This window comes from Hemicordylus capensis, chromosome 1, assembly GCF_027244095.1.
Source record: "Hemicordylus capensis ecotype Gifberg chromosome 1, rHemCap1.1.pri, whole genome shotgun sequence".
NCBI classification, from domain to species: Eukaryota; Metazoa; Chordata; class Lepidosauria; order Squamata; family Cordylidae; genus Hemicordylus; species Hemicordylus capensis.
In genome coordinates this window covers 47,339,294-47,357,667 of record NC_069657.1, presented here as the reverse complement: position 1 = coordinate 47,357,667, position 18,374 = coordinate 47,339,294, and the positions used below count along the sequence as shown (strand labels likewise).

At 43.8% G+C, this 18,374-nt stretch overlaps 1 protein-coding gene across 5 annotated transcripts in view; it reads left to right on the top strand.

Annotated features, from left to right (window-relative positions):
* Positions 1-18,374, top strand: part of TMEM63C (transmembrane protein 63C) — a 130,919-nt gene that overhangs the window by 78,164 nt on the left and 34,381 nt on the right. For all 5 annotated transcript variants that reach the window (XM_053283941.1, XM_053283943.1, XM_053283942.1 and 2 more), the window contains 7 exons: positions 4,542-4,629; positions 7,497-7,534; positions 9,966-10,108; positions 12,099-12,150; positions 13,000-13,108; positions 15,906-15,979; positions 18,274-18,354. In XM_053283941.1, the coding sequence (XP_053139916.1) occupies positions 4,542-4,629; positions 7,497-7,534; positions 9,966-10,108; positions 12,099-12,150; positions 13,000-13,108; positions 15,906-15,979; positions 18,274-18,354 (585 nt within the window). The remainder of the gene's footprint in view (positions 1-4,541; positions 4,630-7,496; positions 7,535-9,965; positions 10,109-12,098; positions 12,151-12,999; positions 13,109-15,905; positions 15,980-18,273; positions 18,355-18,374) is intronic.

Here is an 18,374-nt window from a genome sequence, read left to right as displayed (position 1 = left end):
TCAGATGAACCTATCATTCCCTTTGTATTCATTGTTTGTTTTTTAAAAAACGAATCTGCCATGATTCCTTCCCTGCCCCTAGCCTTGCAGTAGCTTTTCTTTCCTTCACAGGATGTTACCTGTTGGGAGAATATTTGAATGCCCTAGAACAGCTCTCTGTCAATCTCTCCTAATCTTTATTCTCTGAGGTGTTGGCTCTCTGATGATGCTGAGGTTTTTAGTTTACTTCGGTCTTTTTTTTATAGTGTAAAAAAAAAAAATAGAAAAATACATGGCTCTTTACACATGCTGAGAAATGAAAGGGTCACAGTCAACTACTGAAATTTTTAAATATTATTTACAGTATTAGGGTTTCCAGATGTCCCTGATTTTAAGTGCCTTTATTCCAGATCAGGGGCTCCCAACCTTAGGCCCCCAGATGGTGCTGGACTACAACTCCCCAGCCACAAGGGCCTATAACCACTGTGGTTGGGGCTGACTGAGTTGTAGTCCAATGTCTGAGGACCGACAGCTAGGAACATCTGGTCCAGAACAGCATACATAGTATGTAATAGGTGTCACTTCTTTCGCATTTTAAAATTTTATGGGCTTTTACAATAGCTTTACAATCCACCTACATTCATTTATTTGATTAAGTAAATATTGACTTCCCGCTTACCTGTCTGCGCGGTTCACATTAACTATACATATAAACCATTGCTATAATAGTTCAAAACATACATACTCCACATTACTACTCGATTTTACCCAACCCAACCTGCTGTTATTACTATTTTTCAAACCCTGCTGAAAGGTCCATATTAGAATAATAGTTCTTTAAATAAAGTAAAAATGGTTCCCAATCTTCTTTGAAACATTCCAGATTCCCATCTCTTATAAGTGCTGTAAGTTTTGCCATCTCAACATATTCCAAAATTTTTATCAACCAGTCTTCTTTTGAGGGCATTTTATTGTCTTTTCATTTCTGCGCATATACTATTCTAGCCGCCATGGTTGCATACATTAAAAATGTTAAATTTCTTCTGGAGAACTCTCCTTGAGTTATTCCCAGCAGGAAAGGTGTCACTTCTTTCAGACACCACAGCTTTAAAATGTCTCTTGTTGAAATTCTGATCTGGCAGAATTCATGTGAAATTATCACTATTTGATCTTTAAATAAACTGTCACTTTTCACTGGTGATTGATTTGTCTCTGGTGGCGAGGCACCTCATACAAGAGCATCATAAATAGCCCCCGTGATGCCTGGGGAACCAAAGGGCATTGCTATGGTGGCTGTACTCCATTTTTCTTTTTTCTTACCTGCTAGACCAGTTGACGGCAATAGCAGCACAAGGAAGAAGGTTCTTCTATAGCCCTATTCAGTCATTATGTTGTGTGAGTGTACAGATGTCTGTACACGCACACATGTTTTTATGTTAATGGCTGTACCTGCATTTTAAAAGTGAACCTGGGTACAGGCCCTTCAAATGCAAGGAACAGATGTGTGCTGCTGTACCTGTCATCAACATAATATGTAAATAACCATACAGTACACTCAGTGGATGAGCTTTGAACATAACATGTGAATAGGGCACATATTCCCCTAGAAATGTGTGCACTCACCAAATCCCACATTCTTACTCATAGGGACTCAAATGTTCCTTGCTACTCATGAGTGGAAAGATGCATTTCAACACATAGCTGGAAAGAACCACAGAAGTCCCAGCAAGCGAATTTTAAGTCATGTCCTACCTCTTATGAACATCAGAGGTGGGAACAGCAGTTATTCTGTGCAATTGCAGATGATTCATTCTAAAGCTGTTCTGAGCAAAGCCATATAAAGGAATTCATGCCACTGCATATTTCCTCTCCATTATAGACTTGTTTGTAGGACTTAGCCATGACCTTCATAGCCCTGTTGAACTTCCAGCTCCCCAAAACTGTTCATCCACCTGCTCCCCTGATCTTTTCTTTCTTTGCTCTGACAAATCTAGATGATTAATAAATTCTGCTGAATGCCTGTTCCAGTAATAGGATTGTTTGCTCATAAATATCCCTAGGAAGTATTTTTGCCACTAAGTCTACATTTGGGCTTAAATTATTTATCTGTTCTAAGAGATTCTGTCTCCACCCAACAATTTCCTACCCCAGCATTACAAGCAATGGCACTGTTCTGAGTTGGTGATATCATATCTATGATGGAACAAGTACAAAATGACATCACTTTTAGGAAGCAGAGGCAGGCATTGTGTACTTACCCTACAGTGCCATTATTGTTCAGGGCAAAAAAGAGATGAAACTAATTGGCACCTTAAATTTTCATTATTGGTTTAGTGCTGCTGTGTGTGCACAACTGAGAGAGAGAGAGAAGCTGCTCGCTGCTGTGTAGCTAGCACAGAGGACTGAGCTGTTAATTTGGTCTCCAGCACCAAAATGCGGGATAAATGCTGTCCCTATAGGGACCAACATTTCATCCCTGAAATGAGGGACATCCCACGTAATGTGGGACAGCTGGCAACCCTATTCAAATCCCCGCTGGTGTGTTTCCCAGAATATGGGAAACTCCTATATCGGGCAGCAGTGATATTGGAAGCTGCTGAAAGGCATCATTTCATACTGTGCGGGAGATGGCAATGGTAAACTCCTCCTGTATTCTACCAAAGAACACCACATGGCTCTATGGTCACCAGGAGTCGACACTGATTCGAGGGTACAACCTCCCCCACCTTCCCCCCTTTTCCCAGAAACATAGGAAGCTGCCATATACTGAGTCAGACCATTGGCCCATCTAGCTCAATGTTGCCTGTGCTGACTGGCAGCAGTTCTTCAAGGCTTCAAGCAGGAGCCTTTCCCAGCTCAACCTGGAGATGCCAGGGACTGAACCTGGGACTTTCTGCATGCACAGTGGATGCTCTACCACTGAGCTACAACTTAATTCATAGTATTTAAAAAAAACCTCATACTCATGCAAAGATTGTTTGGTTCTACCTACAGAAACTTCACAACTCCACCCATTTGAGCTCGAGGGGCTCTTTGGTTAAGAGCCAGCAAACTCAGAACCCTGTAAGCGGTTCTGATTCCATCCAGACAAGGTTAATGGCATGGGGGTATGCACAGTGCCTGGGTCTCCAATCCATGGAGATGATATGCTATCAGCTGTGGAGAGGCTGTAGCTCAGTAGAAGAGCATCTTGGTCCCAGGTTCAGTCCCTTACATCTCCAAGTAGATATGGGAAATACCCATGTGACACCTGGAGAGCTGCTCGCTGTCAATGTAGACAATGCTAACCTAGATGGACCAATGGTCTGACTCTGTGAAGGCAGTTTCCTTGGTTAACTGTAAGACCACCTGCTCCCATATTGTGCTCTGAGGTCATCGTTGAAGGCCACCCTCTAGGATCTCCTGCCTTTTGAAGAGGAGAGCTGGTCTTGTGGTAGCAAGCATGACTTGTCCCCTTAGCTAAGCAGGGTCTGCCCAGGTTGAATATGAATGGGAGACAATGTGTGAGCACTGTAAGATATTCCTCGTAGGGGATGGAGCCGCTCTGGGAAGAGCTGAAAGTTTCACGTTCCTGCCCTGGCTTCTCCAAGATAGGGCTGAGAGAGATTCCTGCCTGAAACCTTGGAAAAGCTACTACCAGTCTGTGAAGACAATACTGACCTAGATAGACCAATGGTCTAACTCAATATATGGCAGCTTACTATGTTCCTATATTCTAAGTGGTGGCAACTAGAGAGAATAGGACCTTCTTGGTTGTGGCATCCTACTTGTGGAATCTTTTCCTTAGGAAGACTTACCTGGCACTGGTGCTATTTTCCTTCAGGTGCCAGATGAAGGCCTTTTTACTCTCCAGGCTCTTTAGAAACAGCTGCTTTAACCTGCTGGGACAAATTTTGTTGTCCTGCCAGTTTAACTATTGTTGTTGTGTTCAATTTTTTAATTGTATACCATTTCTTATTTATTTTTTAATTTATCATTACATTTTTTACGGCCCCAAACAACCATATCTAGACATTGTACAAATGATTTTAAACAGAATAAAGTTAAATAGTTAAAACATTAACAAAATAAAAACAGAGCAGTTACACACAGCCAATATTTATGTATTGGTTGGATTTTTTAAAAAAAAGACTTATAAATGATCTAAATATCTTAAATAAAATACAATACACTGCCATAGAGCCCCCTGCCCCTTGATTATGATGACACCCAATTGCCTTATTTGTTGAAACAAAAATGGTAATATTCACTGGAGAAAAGGAGCCATATGTATCCTGTAGGCTTCCTTGAATATTCACATGTTCTTGGAGTGCAATTGCTGCCGTTGGAAGTTTCAGATCTTCTTCCCTTCCCTTCCCTTCCCTTCCCTTCCCTTCCCTTCTGTAGAGCTGGCTACTATCCTGGGGATTGGGGTGAATGCAAGAAAGAACAAAATAAATCAATTTTCATTAACATAATCAATCTACCTTTTATCCACACTTGCCTTCTTTCTTCTCTACCTTAATTCCCTCTTTATTCCTTCCTCCAACATACTTTCTCTTTTTCTTCCAATATATGGGAAGCCTGACATCACTCTTCTATGGGGAGCAAGGCGAAAAAGAGAAATCCCCATCAGAGACCAGTCCACTGGATGCTGACAACAAAGATGTGGTAAGTTTCAGTGGGAACAGCAGGAAGGAGCTGTGTCTACCCTGCTTCTGTCACTGTGGACACACTCACACATCACGTTGAATCAGCAACTTGGCCAAACCACTGGTTGTTGGAATGCATCAGTCCACGAGCCCAACGTCGTGTCAGGACAGCTATACCGATGTTGGCATATTCTGCCCTACATGCAGTCCAAAAGCCAACTTCTGAAACCAAGGTTATGAAGTGAGAGAAAGAAGTTGGCTTCCAGCCTGCAAGGAGGGCAGAATATGCCCACAGTGGCGTGGTTGGACAACGCATCCAATGTCAGCTTAGCTGTCCTGATGCTGGAAGTAGTATTTGAGCACACATTCTGGAAACCGGTATATCAGCCAAGCTGCCTATTCACCATAACGTGTGAACCCACCCTGTAAGTCAATTGGATATTAAACTTGCTGGAAAGGAGAAAGTGTGGTTGCTGATATTTTCAAAATTAGTGGTAGTTTTGTGGAAAGAGCGCTTGAGAAAACTCCAAATCCCAAGTGCCTTTTATCTGAGGAGCTTCTCTGAAGTTCATCAGAGTGTCAACAAAGCAGGGAGGAAGCGGAGGTTGGGGCTGGCTCCATTAGTCCCCACTCATTAGCACTGCTGCTGCTCTTCTTCTGCTGGCATGCTGGAACATGCCACAGCAAAGGGACAGAGAGAGAGAAGGGACAAAAAGCCTCCCTCCTCTCCTCATGAACAACTTTGCTGCTGCTGCTTTGCTCATTGCCCCAGTACAACAGGTGAGGTGGAGGGTTAGCAGGGAGGGGATGGAGAACCTCTCCAAGACATCTCAGATTGACCCAGTGGCCCAGACGTTTTCCAACAATGTGTGCTGCTGCAGGGCATCTAAGGAACCGCCAGCAGTCTTGAGCTTTTGTATGAGATTATTATTCCTTTATAATGGTCATTAACCAGAACCTAAGGTAGTTAAGTATTTACTTTAAATACTTAAAGTCCTCCACTCTAGGAGCACTATTTGATTTATTTATCTATTGTATTTATATACCACTCCATCTCTTAATCTCAGTTAAAACCTAAAATCCATATAAAACAAATTAAAATTAACTGTCAATAAAACTTAAAACATCATAAACTAAAAGCCTGATAAAATCAGTGCATTTTCTAAAGTTGCTTAAAAACAGCCGGAGATGGGGAGGTTCTGATTTCATTGGGGAGTGTGTTCCAGAGCCTTGGGGCAACCCTAGAGAAGGCCCAGTTTTGGGTCACCACCAAACAAGCCGGTGATAACTGGAACCAGACCTCCCCTGATGATCCTAATAGGTGGCGGGTTTCATGAAGGCATGCTCCTAAATACTCAGGGCCCATTTTATTTATTTATATTTAACATATTTCTTTACCACCCAAAACTTGCGTCTCTGGGTGGTTTACAATTAAAATCATTTAAAACATTAAATCAATTAAACAATTAAAATAATTTAAACATTAAAATCATTTAAAACCCAACATTTAGGCCTTTATAGGTAATAAGTAACCAGCACTTTGTATTTTGCCCAGAAACTAACTGACAGCCAGTGCAGTTCTTTTATGATACAAGTAATGTGGTCTCTTTGGCTATCCCAAGAGACTAGCTTGGTTGCAGTTTCCGGACATGTGCAAAGGCAGCCCAACGTAGACTACATTGCAGTAGTCAAGCCTGGACATTACCAGCATATGCACCACTTTTTTAAGGTTGTTTATCTCGAGAAATGGACGTAGCTGGCATATCAGCCAAAGCTGAGAAAAAGCACTCCTGGCCCACCTCCTCAACTTGAGATTTTGAGAGAGGTTTGATTCCAGAAGTACTCCCAGACTGTGTGCCTGTTCTTTCAGGGGGAGTGTAAAACCCATCCATAATTGGCAGATCTAAACCACTTCCTGACTTCCCACAGTGAGTACCTCCATCCTGTTTGGATTCAGCTTCAATTTGTTCTCCCATATCTAGCCCATTCCCGATTCCAGGCAGGCATTTAAGAAGCTTAGGCCATTTCCTGATGAAGTTGATATGGAGAAATAGATTCACAGCCCACATCATACTACAGAACATGTCAGCCAGTGAGTTATCTGAGATCTTCTCAACTTTAAAAGAATTCTGATTCTTTCCAAGCATATCTGAGGTATGCTATTGACCCCTGCTAACTGGGCAAGAATCACTTTTAAAATGGTGATTTGCTTTATATCAGAGCTGCACAACTTTGGCTCTCCAGCTGTTGGATTACAACTCCCATCATCCTTTACTATTCGCCGCTGTGATGGGGAATGATGGGACTTGTAGTCTAACAAGAACTGGAGAGGGTTGAAGCTGTGTAGCCCGGCTTTATATTAAGTAGTGGGGGAAGCAACTGGGTCTATTCAATCCCAGCACAGCGTCCCTCCAGTGACTGTTGCTGGCGTCTGTCTTGTGTTTGGTTTTTAGACTGTGAGCCTTTTGTGGGCAGAGAACTATCTTATGATTCTTTTTCTGTGTAAGCCACTTTGCAAACTTGTTGCTGGGAAGTGACACATAAATAGTAATAATATAATAGTAGTAATAATAGCTTGCCCATCTCTAGAAATGTGTGGGAAATTGAAAGGGCATTTGTATGGACTGATGTTTCCTCTCTGCAGTCATCCTGCCTTTAAGTTCCCATCACGCGGTGGCTAATTAATTCCTCCATATTATGGTCATGTCTGCAGCCCTAGCTTCTTTATTCTAGATAGCATTTTGCTCTGCACCTTATCATTCCAGCACAGTTTCAGGTGGAGAAGATACAGCCCTAATTTCTCTGAATGAACACTTTTCAGATATATATTTTGTGGTCTAATTGCTCTCAGCCACTTCATCCTGTTTTTCCCAACTTCCCTTCTAGGGATTCTGCTCCTGGCTTCTTTCAATCTATCAGATGAAGTGAGTACATGTCCCTCTTGGATAATGACTGCCATCCATGTCTTTATTCTGCCTTTTTACTCAGCAAGATCATCTTCAATTAGAATCACTGACAGTGTCTTCTGCGATGAGCCATTTAAACCATTCAATTTTTACTCTGTTAGCAGGAATGGGAGGAGGTGGAGCAAGATTTTTAATTATACTGGGTTCTATTGCTCCTTACTTGCCCTCTACTTCTGAAGAGCCTCTGTTCCGGAGGCCCACAGATGGGATGAAGTTTGTGGAAAATCTCACTTCCTTTCCCCATATTTGTGGATTCCTTAGCTTTTGATGGGTACATTAGATAAGCCCATCCCTTAGGTCCTTTGGGTCAGTTAGAAATGGGATAGGCCAGTAGACTGCACTGTTTTTACTTTAGCTTGAGGTTAAAGCACAAGCCCCTTATTTGAGTAGCGATTCTCAAACAGACATCATTGGAAAGTGGGAACATTCTGCCCTCCCACACTTCCACCTTTTCCTTTCTGTGAATGCATGTTCTGCCTTGCTATGAGAACACTTTTGCAAGGATTCCGTACACTATAGCAGGGATTTCCATCCTCGGGTCCCAGATGTTGTTGGACTACAACTTCATCATCCCCATATTACAAATGGGGGTTGTAGTCCAACATCATCTGAGGGCCCATAGTTGGGACCCCTGCCCAATAGTGCATGTCCCAGTTGCTATGGGAAGCCCAGAGCTTGTCTGAAAAAGTCTTATGCCATCTGAAAGTATGCTGAAAGCCTTAATACCTTTTAAAAGTACTGCTGGTTATTAAAGCAAGGGAGATCATGGGGAGTTCAGTAAATGCATTAACCCCTTTCAAGATCGCTACAGTGAACTTGTGCTCGTGTAAGAGAAGTCATTCCTCATTCCTTCCCACTCATTTAGCTTTGGATGGGCCTTTTAAAAAAGCTTTGTTGTCAGAGAACAAGGAAGTGTATGGTTGCTAAGGGAGACTCATGCAGAGACAGATTTTTTGTTTGTTTTAAAAGAGTTGCAACTGAAGAAGAGAGATGGAGGGGAGAGAGGGGGAAATGGGAAGGTGGGAGAATAAAAAGCGCCCCCCCCATTTTTAGAGGCACCACTGTCTCCATTCATCTCTCTGGCAGCTTGGACAAGGGTCATGTGGCTTACTAGATAAAGTCAGAGAAAAACAGCCATCAAGACTGCCCTTTCAACACACATATGACCTAATACCAACATTGGTATTCTTTGTTCACTGGTCCTGTATACAGTCACAGTGGAGTAAAGCAAGGTAGATATAAATAATATCTACATAAAACACAATGTTAAGGTCACAATAGTAAGACCCTTGCAGTTACTCTCTCATAGTGAAAACCCATTTTTTCACCAGCAGACTGGAGTATGCTCTACGTTGTGTTTGATATTTTTTAGCCTGCTTTCCAAAGGCAAGAAGGCTTATGAAATCAGTGTGTTAATGACTCTAAAAAAGGACATTGAAGAACTGGAAAAGGTGCAGAAGAGGGCAACCAAGATGATCAGGGGCCTAGAGCACCTTTCTTATGAGGCAAGGCTACAACACCTGGGGCTTTTTAGTTTAGAAAAAAGACGACTGTGGGGAGACATGATAGAGGTCTATAAAATCATGCACGGTGTGGAGAAAGTAGATAGAGAGAAATCCTTCTCCCTCTCACATAACTCTAGAACCAGGTGTCATCCCATGAAATTCATTGCCAAGAAATCTACGACCAACAAACGGAAGTACTTTTTCACACAACGCATAGTCAACTTGTGGAATTCTCTGCCATGAGATGTGGTGATAGCCAACAACCTGGATGGCTTTAAGAGGGGTTTGGATAACTTCATGGAGGAGAGGTCTATCAACGGCTACTAGTCGGAGGGCTATAGGCCACCTCCAGCCTCAAAGGCAGGATGCCTCTGAGTACCAGTTGAAGGGGAGTAACAGCAGGAGAGAGGGCATGCCCTCAACTCCTGCCTGTGGCTTCCAGCGGCATCTGGTGGGCCACTGTGTGAAACAGGATGCTGAACTAGATGGGCCTTGGGACTGATCCATCAGGGCTGTTCTTATGTTCTTATGACTGTCCCTCTAATAACTTTTACATTTACAGTCCAATACAAACCAAATTCACAGCACATGAGAAGGTTCCTGATAGGGGTTTTTTTTAGGTCTATCTGCCATGTTGTTTCAAGATGGCAGCAACTCTGAATAAACATCCCTTTGTAACCCATGTTGCTGATAATCAGATATAAACTATATTCACAGCACATGGGAGAGGGCCCTAGGTAAGGGTCACCGTGTTAAAAGAAGTGGAAAGTAAGCTCCATTTGTTCTACTTAGAACTACTTGTTTCTCTTGGGAAATGGGAAACAGGTGGTGGTGATGCTATGTGATTGCGCTGACATGCCTTCATCTCTTCACTTACCATTAAGGGATGAGGAGATCCAAAGCAAGTGTGGAATTGATGCTACCACCTACCTCTCCTTCCAGCGGCACATCCTAGTGCTACTGATGCTCATCTGTGTGCTGTCTGTGGCTGTCATTCTGCCTGTCAACTTCTCTGGAGATCTCCTGGGTACGTGGTGCTCTGAATTCACTGAGTAGCACAGTCTGGCAGTATGTTGGCATCGGTGATCATGGGTGGGATGTTTTTAATGATCTTGAACTGGGTTGGTGGCTTGGTTTCCCAAGGGTTTCTGGAGAAACTGCTCTGCTAGGAGAAGCAGAACAGTGAAGGTGTCAGGAAGGCTTTATGGGGGCTCCCAGAGGTACTAGGCTAAGAAAAACAGAAGAGAGGAAATTCCAAGCTTGGCACTGGTGCAGAGCAGTGTTCTCGTCGAGAGATACATAGCACTTCTACCTATAACCTGCAGAGTACGTTTTTGTCCTAAAACTGGGCTTTTGGGTTGTTTATGTGAGGGGCAGGTTGTGCCTTTTGAATACGGTGGAAGCAGTGGCTGACATCCAGACTAACACTGCAGTAGTGCAAATGTGTTGAGCTAGCTAGTTCTGCTAAACTGGGAGCTTGCATTCCAGACTAGTGTTGTGCTACAGGGTGCACTTGAAGAACCTGTGGCACGCTTTCTGCTGCAAACCCACTTCCTCTCTCTCAGTGCAGAGCTGTACACAATGTAGAGCTATCCACCATCCTTGTTGCACAAGTGAGATGTGCAAGTGGACCAAGAGCACCTGAGACTGACCAACTTTAAGCATCTACTCAGCGACATGACTTTCTTGTATGAGTGCACCTTTGTTGCACTAGTGCGGTGTTAGTCTGGACATCAGTCAGTATGTCTTGTTAATGTGTGCAGCCCGTAATGTGAGACACTGGCACTCACGTGATACTTCCTAAAAGTGTGACTATTTAGAATGGATATCAGATGTCTGTGATTTCCTGTTGTTTGATGATTTCCCTGATAGCATCTAATTTCTTCTTGTAGGGGGCACATAATGCACGCTAAAAATTTTGATATCTTTTAGGGCTGAAAGCTATGATAAGTGTAATCAGCTAGAGCTTTGGTCGATTAATTGATGGAGAGCCAATTTTAAAGTGTGAGGTTTTAACTGAGGACATGTGCTTATTTTCAAAGCGATATCAGCTACTTCATTCCCTGTTCCAGTATATCATTATTGTAAGAAAGGAAAAGGAAAGTATTATTGCTAATGGCCTGTCCTTCAGATAATGAGTGGTGACTTTAGTCTATTAAACTGAATCATCTTGCACTTCCTTCAGTATTTCACAAAGGAGAGGAGAGCTGATCTTGTGGTAGCAAGCATGACTTGTCCCCTTAGCTAAGCAGGTTCTACCCTGGTTGCATATGAAAGGGAGACTAGAAGTGTGAGCACTATAAGATATTCCCCTCAAGGGATGGAGCCGCTCTGGGAAGAGCAGAAGGTTTCAAGTTCCCTCCCTGGCTTCTCCAAAATAGGGCTGAGAGAGATTCCTGCCTACAACCTTGGAGAAGCCGCTGCCAGTCTGTGAAGACAATACTGAGCTAGATAGACCAGTGGTCTGACTCAGTATATGGCAGTTTCCTATATCTTTATTTGAGTTTTTAGCAGTTGGTTGGCACTGCAGGAGCTCTCCAAGGTTTCAGATGGTGGTCTTTCCCAGCCTTACCTGGAGTTGCCAGGAATTTAACCAGGGACCTTCTGCGTGCAAACATGTGCCTCTCCACTAAGCTATGATCACTCCCTGATTGGCTTTGCGCTAGTCTCGGTCTCCCAGCCTAACCTACTTCAGGGTTGTTATGAGAATAAAGCTTTGCCTATCCTCACAGGGTTGTTGTGAGGGAAAAGGGAGGAATACTGTCATCCTTATACACCATTCTGAAATCCATGAAAGAAGGGAAGGAGATCGATGTGAGGAATAAATGATGGTATCGGGTTACTGATACCATCTGTAACCTGATGGAATCATAGGCTACTGATGATAAAATGATGGTATCATAGGTTACTGAGAAACAAACATGCATCCTGAAGAGCCCCTTCAAAAGACAGATTGACAACTCTTCCTTTGCCTTTCTTCATCTTGCCATCTATCTATCTTTTTCTTTCTTTTTCAGGAAAGGATCCAGCTAATTTTGGCCGGACCACAATTGCCAATGTACCACAAGAGTATGTGTTTCCATTTCCTCCAAAATGCACTCTGTCTTTGCTGCTTGTTGTGATGGCTGCTGGCATCAGATGAGCCAGATTTACACAGAGAGGGTCCTTTATCAGCATGCTTTGGGCCAGTCATGCCTTTTTATATGCCATTTTAATCCCTTGGTAGGCATGTGTGCACACATGCACTGTGTGACTGCTGGTATGAACAGCAAAAATTCAGGACAGGAAATGTGTTTGCCCCTCCTAGCAAAAAAAAATTGGGAAAAATATCAAAGCATTGCATATTGCAGTAACTGTATAACCTGATGCTAACAAATTCAAGGTCACTGGTTTTTGTAGGGTGGTTGTTGTTGCTTTGCACTAAGCTATTTTCTGTTTTGCACTATGCTATTTTTGTAGATGCTGATCTTTGTGTGGTCCTTCCCCCGACACACATACACATCCTAGTCCTTGTGGGAATTATCTCACAGTGTCAGTAACAAAGACCTAGCAGCTAAGGTCGATTGCAGCTTTTTTCTTGGGTGGCTGCTCCTTGCAAGCACTAAAAGACTAGAAGCAAAGTGATGCAAAGATGCTTATGAGGCCCATGTTTAACCTGGTTTAACTTTTAAGTTCCTTCTGCACTAGCCCTCCCCAGTGCAGCATCGGGGTATCTTAATATGAGGATGGAGCCTGTTATCCGGGTTGTGTCCTCCAGTGAGTTCCACAGCAATAGCTTACATGTCTCAGAAAGTGTTGGTGGCTGACATGAGGAAAATTTCTCAGACTAGTGCTGTTGAAGTTAGGCTACTATTTCCTTGTCTTCTGGACATGAATCTGTTTGGGGTTTCCCCCCCTTTTTCCCCCTTTCTCTTGCAGTGATCGTCTCTTGTGGCTGCACAGTATCTTTGCCCTCCTCTATTTCATTATCACCATCCTCTGCATGGCTCATCACTCCATCCAGCTTGAGTACAAGGAGAACGAAAAGGTAAGAGACACAGTTCTCTTCTCCCCTTACCTCTTGCCCTTTCAGTGGACCGTGGGAAGTTTTCATTGTCTTTTGCTGCCTCTGCCTGCTGGGGATCCTTGGACCCAAAGTTGGTTGCCAGATGTTCAGGCTGGTGGGATCTAAGGGTGGAAAAGTTTGCCTTTGCTCCTGGGTTGAGATCCCAGATTGACCATTAAGGAACTTATTTGATAGCCTTGGGGATGGGGCTTGTTGGTCTGAAGAGAGCTGGTCTTGTGGTAGCAAGCATGACTTGTCCCCTTAGCTAAGCAGGGTCCAACGTGGTTGCATATGAATGGGGGACTAGGAGTGTGAGCACTGTAAGATATTCCCCTTAGGGGATGGAGCCACTCTGGGAAGAGCATCTAGGTTACAAGTTCCTTCCCTGGCATCTCCAGGATAGGGCTGAGAGAGATTCCTGCCTGCAACCTTGGAGAAGTCGCTGCCAGTCTGTGTAGACAATACTGAGCTAGATGGACCTATGGTCTGACTCAGTATATGGCAGCTTCCTATGTTCCTATGATCTAGGGGCATGATTCTCACTTTGGGTATGAGGGCCAAAGTTCGAATCCCAGACAAATCCTAGGACGGGCCTTCTCTGCTGCTGCCCCGAGGCTTCAGAATGTGCTCCCTACTGAAATATGAGCCTCCCCATCTCTGACAGCTTTTTGAAATTCCTTTAAAGACACATCTGTTCACCCAGGCTTTTAATTAAATATATTTTTAATGTGTTTAATGCTGTTTTAAAATATTTTAAATTGTTGTAATGATTTAGACTTTTTGTTTTTTGTTTTTAACTAATGTTTTACTTTTTCTCTGTTTACTTTGTTGTAAACTGCAAAGAGACGTAGGTTTTGGGCGGTATTAAAATATGTTAAATAAATAATAAATAAATAAACCCTGGCAAGAAGGAAGAGAAGTGCTTGATCCTTCAAAAGAAAAAGAAAAAATAGATGGACAGAGAGAGACTTTTCTTCCATATTAAAATAAATTGGGGTCATCCTGTGAAACTGATTGGCAGGCGATTCAGGACAGACACAAGGAAATGACACACAACACATATTAATTTACGGATTTTGCAGCCAGAAAATGTGGTGATGGCTTTAGAAGGGGTCAGACCAGGGGTTCTCAACCTGGGATCCCCAGATGCATGTTTTTGGACTACAACTCCCATCATCTCCAGCCACCATGGCTGCCATTGTGGCTGGGAATAATGGCCATTGTAGTTCAACCATATCTGGGGACCCAAAGTTGAGAACCCCTGGGTTAGACAAGCTGATGAAGAATAGGTCCGTCAGTGGCAATTAGGCAGGATGAAGAATTGTCCGTCAGTGGCAATTAGGCAGGATGGCCATGTGGAACTCAAGGCTCTGAGATAGTGGGGCTGTTCTCACAAGCAGCCAAGACCAGGCTGCTGATTTTGAGAACCTGTGGGAGCCAACCAGCTCCTGGCGGTGTCTCGGCAACAAACCCACCTCGGGAGCCTGCAAGTGCTCCCTTAACCATGTTTATTTGGTTGTCTTCCTGATGGGCCTCCTCCCGTCGCTGGGGGGATCCCCGCAATGCCGCACACACTTATTTATTTATTTTACATTTTATATCCCGTTCTTCCTCCAAAGAGCCCGGAGCGGTGTACTACATACTTAGGTTTCTCCTCACAACAACCCTGTGAAGTAGGTTAGGCTGAGAGAGAAATGACTGACCCAGAGTCACTCAGCTAGTTTCATGGCTGAATGGTACTTGTGTGGTGCATTGTGGGATTTCTGGGAGCTGGGACAGTGGGTCCCAGCCCCCATGCCTCTGCATTCCCTGGGGCAGCAGCAGACCAGTGGCAGTGCGGGCGCCCAGAAGGTCCTCGGCAATTGTCTGCAGGGAAGGCAGGCTTCTGCAGCCTGCGCCGCCCACCCTGTCATGAGAACGACCTCGGTAGGTCAGTGAATAGTGTTTCTGGAGAACAGCAGGAAGAGAGGGACATTGATTTTGGGTCCTGCTTGAGGCATCTGTTTGGCTACTTTGGGAAGCATGGCACTGGATTTGATGGACCTCTTGATCTGACGTATTGGGGTCTCCTTATGTTCTTGGGTTGCAGTCTTTGAGAGTCGTTTCAGAGCTTTAACAATGTCCTGTTGCTGTCCATCTCCACCCACAAAGAGAGGATTTGGATGCATGCTGAGCTCTCACATCTCTTCATGACAGAGAGATGTGTAAGCTCCCCCTTCAGATGTTATGCAGGAAGCTTAAAGAGTGATGCCCAAAGCCCAATTCTGCCTTGCTTCCCCATCTGTACAATGGGAAGAAATTCTATTCCATACGGTTGTTTTGAGGGTCAATGAAGTATGCCTCTATAAGGCACTTGGCACGACATAAGTGTAGCATGTGGCAGAGATGGGGAAATCTACTGTCCAAGGGTTAGGACTTCATCCCCATCCATGATGGTTTCCAATCTCTGTCCATTTGATTATGCATGCTCTTTGCGCTCCTGGTGTTCCTGTCCTCCTCCTCCAGTTAGCCTTGGACAATTTGACCAACACCCACCCCCATAGACTAAGCAGACAAAAGCATGGAAAGTAACGATCTACATGCCAAGTTTTAGAAAAGGTGCATAATTTGTGCCATATCAAAAGATTGGTCCTTCTGAGAACAATATTCCAAGTTTCTGATTGCAGAATTGGGGTTTAATGGTGCAGAATTCTAGATAACCTGCTTATGTGAATCAGAACCTAGTCTTGCGACTCTTATGTGCCTCCGTGTCAGGTGCTCTTCCTTTTTCCTGCCTCAGGTGGCCCGGACACTGATGGTTACCAAGATTCCCAGAGAGATCACGGACCCTTCCCTTGTCATCAAACATTTCCAGTAAGTATAACGAGGACTGTCTTCAGCTCTATATGCTCCCTTGAATGTTGTGCTCAGGATCTGAATTTATGCTTTATGTGGCTCCACCAAAGAAGTTTGGTGTATGTTTACTAAAAGCAGGACCTTTCGGGTGGTGGCTCCAGTCTTGTGGAATGCATTTCCTAAGGAGGTTCACCAGATCCGGACACTATATCTTACATGCTGAAACCTTTGGACTTAATTGATTTGACTTGTGCGAGTTGTAGTCTCTGATCTTGATTTGCTGAGGCCACTTTGTTTCTTCTAGTCAATATGTATGTTGGTTGGTTTGGGGGTTTTTTTTGCTGTCATTACTAGCTTATTTGCTGTTTTTAGTTTATGTCTTTTGATAATTATATTAGTGATTTGTTTTTCCTTGCTGTGAATCACTTTGAGTTATTTTCATTGGATAAAGCGGAGTACTGTTTTAAAATATATAAACTATTTTATTTATTTGAGTAGAAGACAACTCTGAATTTGACAACCCCTTTTAAAATAGAGGTTAAATGCAAGCTATACCCATATTTACCCAAAAGGAACAGGACATGCCCCCTCTCAATTTCTAACATCAAAGAACCTGAAAAAATCTAGTCTTAGATTCAGCTGAATATGGTACATAGGTGGTTCCCTTGCCACTCAAACCATCCCTCCTTGTTGCCTTTCATTCCCCAATCCAGCTAATTATAATCACTGACTGAAGGCAATGCATGCTTTTATTTTATTTTAATGGATATAAAAAGTACTGGTGTGCAGATGGCAAAAGACACATATGGCCCCATCAAGTGCAAATGGTGCAAAGATATTAAAATTCCTTGCAACAAAAAACAGTTTGTGAGGTCTTTTCCCAGCACTGATTGGAACAGGCTAGATAAGAAACACTTGGCAACTTCTGTTAGGAAAGCGAGCCTCTCCTACATGAAGGACTGGTTGGCACGATTTTAGTCCAATCCGTGCAAGCATGTGTGATGATAACTGCACTCCCTGAGCAGGCAGATCTCTCCCCCCACCCTCACTTCTTAGGTAACCTTTTCCTTGTTGCATGAGGAGCCCTTAGGATGAACTGCTCCCCCAATCATGCTGCAGATACCCCCCTCACATGCGATAAGGCAAGGTTCTCTGGTGCACTGGAAGGGGGAAAGGCAAGCACACTCGTGGCACACACGCATCCCGATTGCATGTTCTCAGGCCAATAGGGCAAGCATCCTTCAAACTGGCCCAAAGATGTATTGCCCCCTGCTGCCAAGAAAACATTAATTTTCCCTTTCCATTGAATGTTTTCTTTTGAAGAGAGATGTCTTCTGAAAATTGGTCTGGGGGCATAGGACAGGCAGTGGATCCTTCCTTCTAAAGCAGAAGAAGTCTGCTTTAAAAGAGGTGAAGAAGGAATTATTAGCACCTTGTGCATGCATAAGACACACTAGAGATCTGGGCACATGACGGGCTGCCTTCTCCTGTATATCGCTCCCCGCACATTCCATTGATGATCGGAGGCCCTGCTTTGGATACCTCTCTTGAGTAGGGTATGAAGGTTGTCGATGAAGGAGCAGGATGTGAAGAGCATCTTCTTGGGCACCTTCTCAGTGCAGAGGCAGAGCCACCATTGCCCAAACAGGTTCAAAGAACCCGGGCCACCACACTCAGGGGCCATGCCTCGTGCCCCAGCCACACCCCGTGCGTCTGACATCAGATGAAGGGGGTGTGAATGGTGGTGAGGCACGGGCAGCGGGCTGAACTAGGGCCACCGCTGGCTTCCCTATGCCACTGTCCCAGTGTTAGTGCCAACCTTTGGAACGCTTTCCCAGTGGAGGTTGGATGAACCCCTACATTGTATACTTCTATGCACCAGTTAAAAACCTGTTGTTGTTTTTCCAAGATAGCTTTTGAAGTACCAAGTGGATATTGTCTTAATGAAATTCTGTTGATGGGTTTTGCCGCCTTTTGGAGCTGCTTCTATGCTTGCTGCAGTATTATTATTGGGTGTTTGATTTTAAACTGTGTGGAGTTGATTTTCCCTCAATATTATTAGCCACTTTGGTTCTGTATAGACAGGTGCAGGGCACACTTTTTAAAAATAGGAACAATTCTGTGGGGTTTTCCCCATCCCTCACACTGCTGTCACAACAGTTTAAAAAACCAAACCCAGAGTATTCTATTTCCTATGGCTCCATCTCCACCTCATTGCCCTTGTGGCACATTTGGGGCACTGAGCTGCTGCATTACTTCCTTTTCCCTCTTGGACTCATTTCTTCGTGTATCTTGATTGTCTCTTCTCCTAGTGAGGCTTATCCCAGCTGCACTGTGTCTGGCGTCCAGTTCTGTTCTGATGTTCGCAAACTGATGAAGCTGGATTCAGAGAGGTGGGTTTGTCACTGCGATA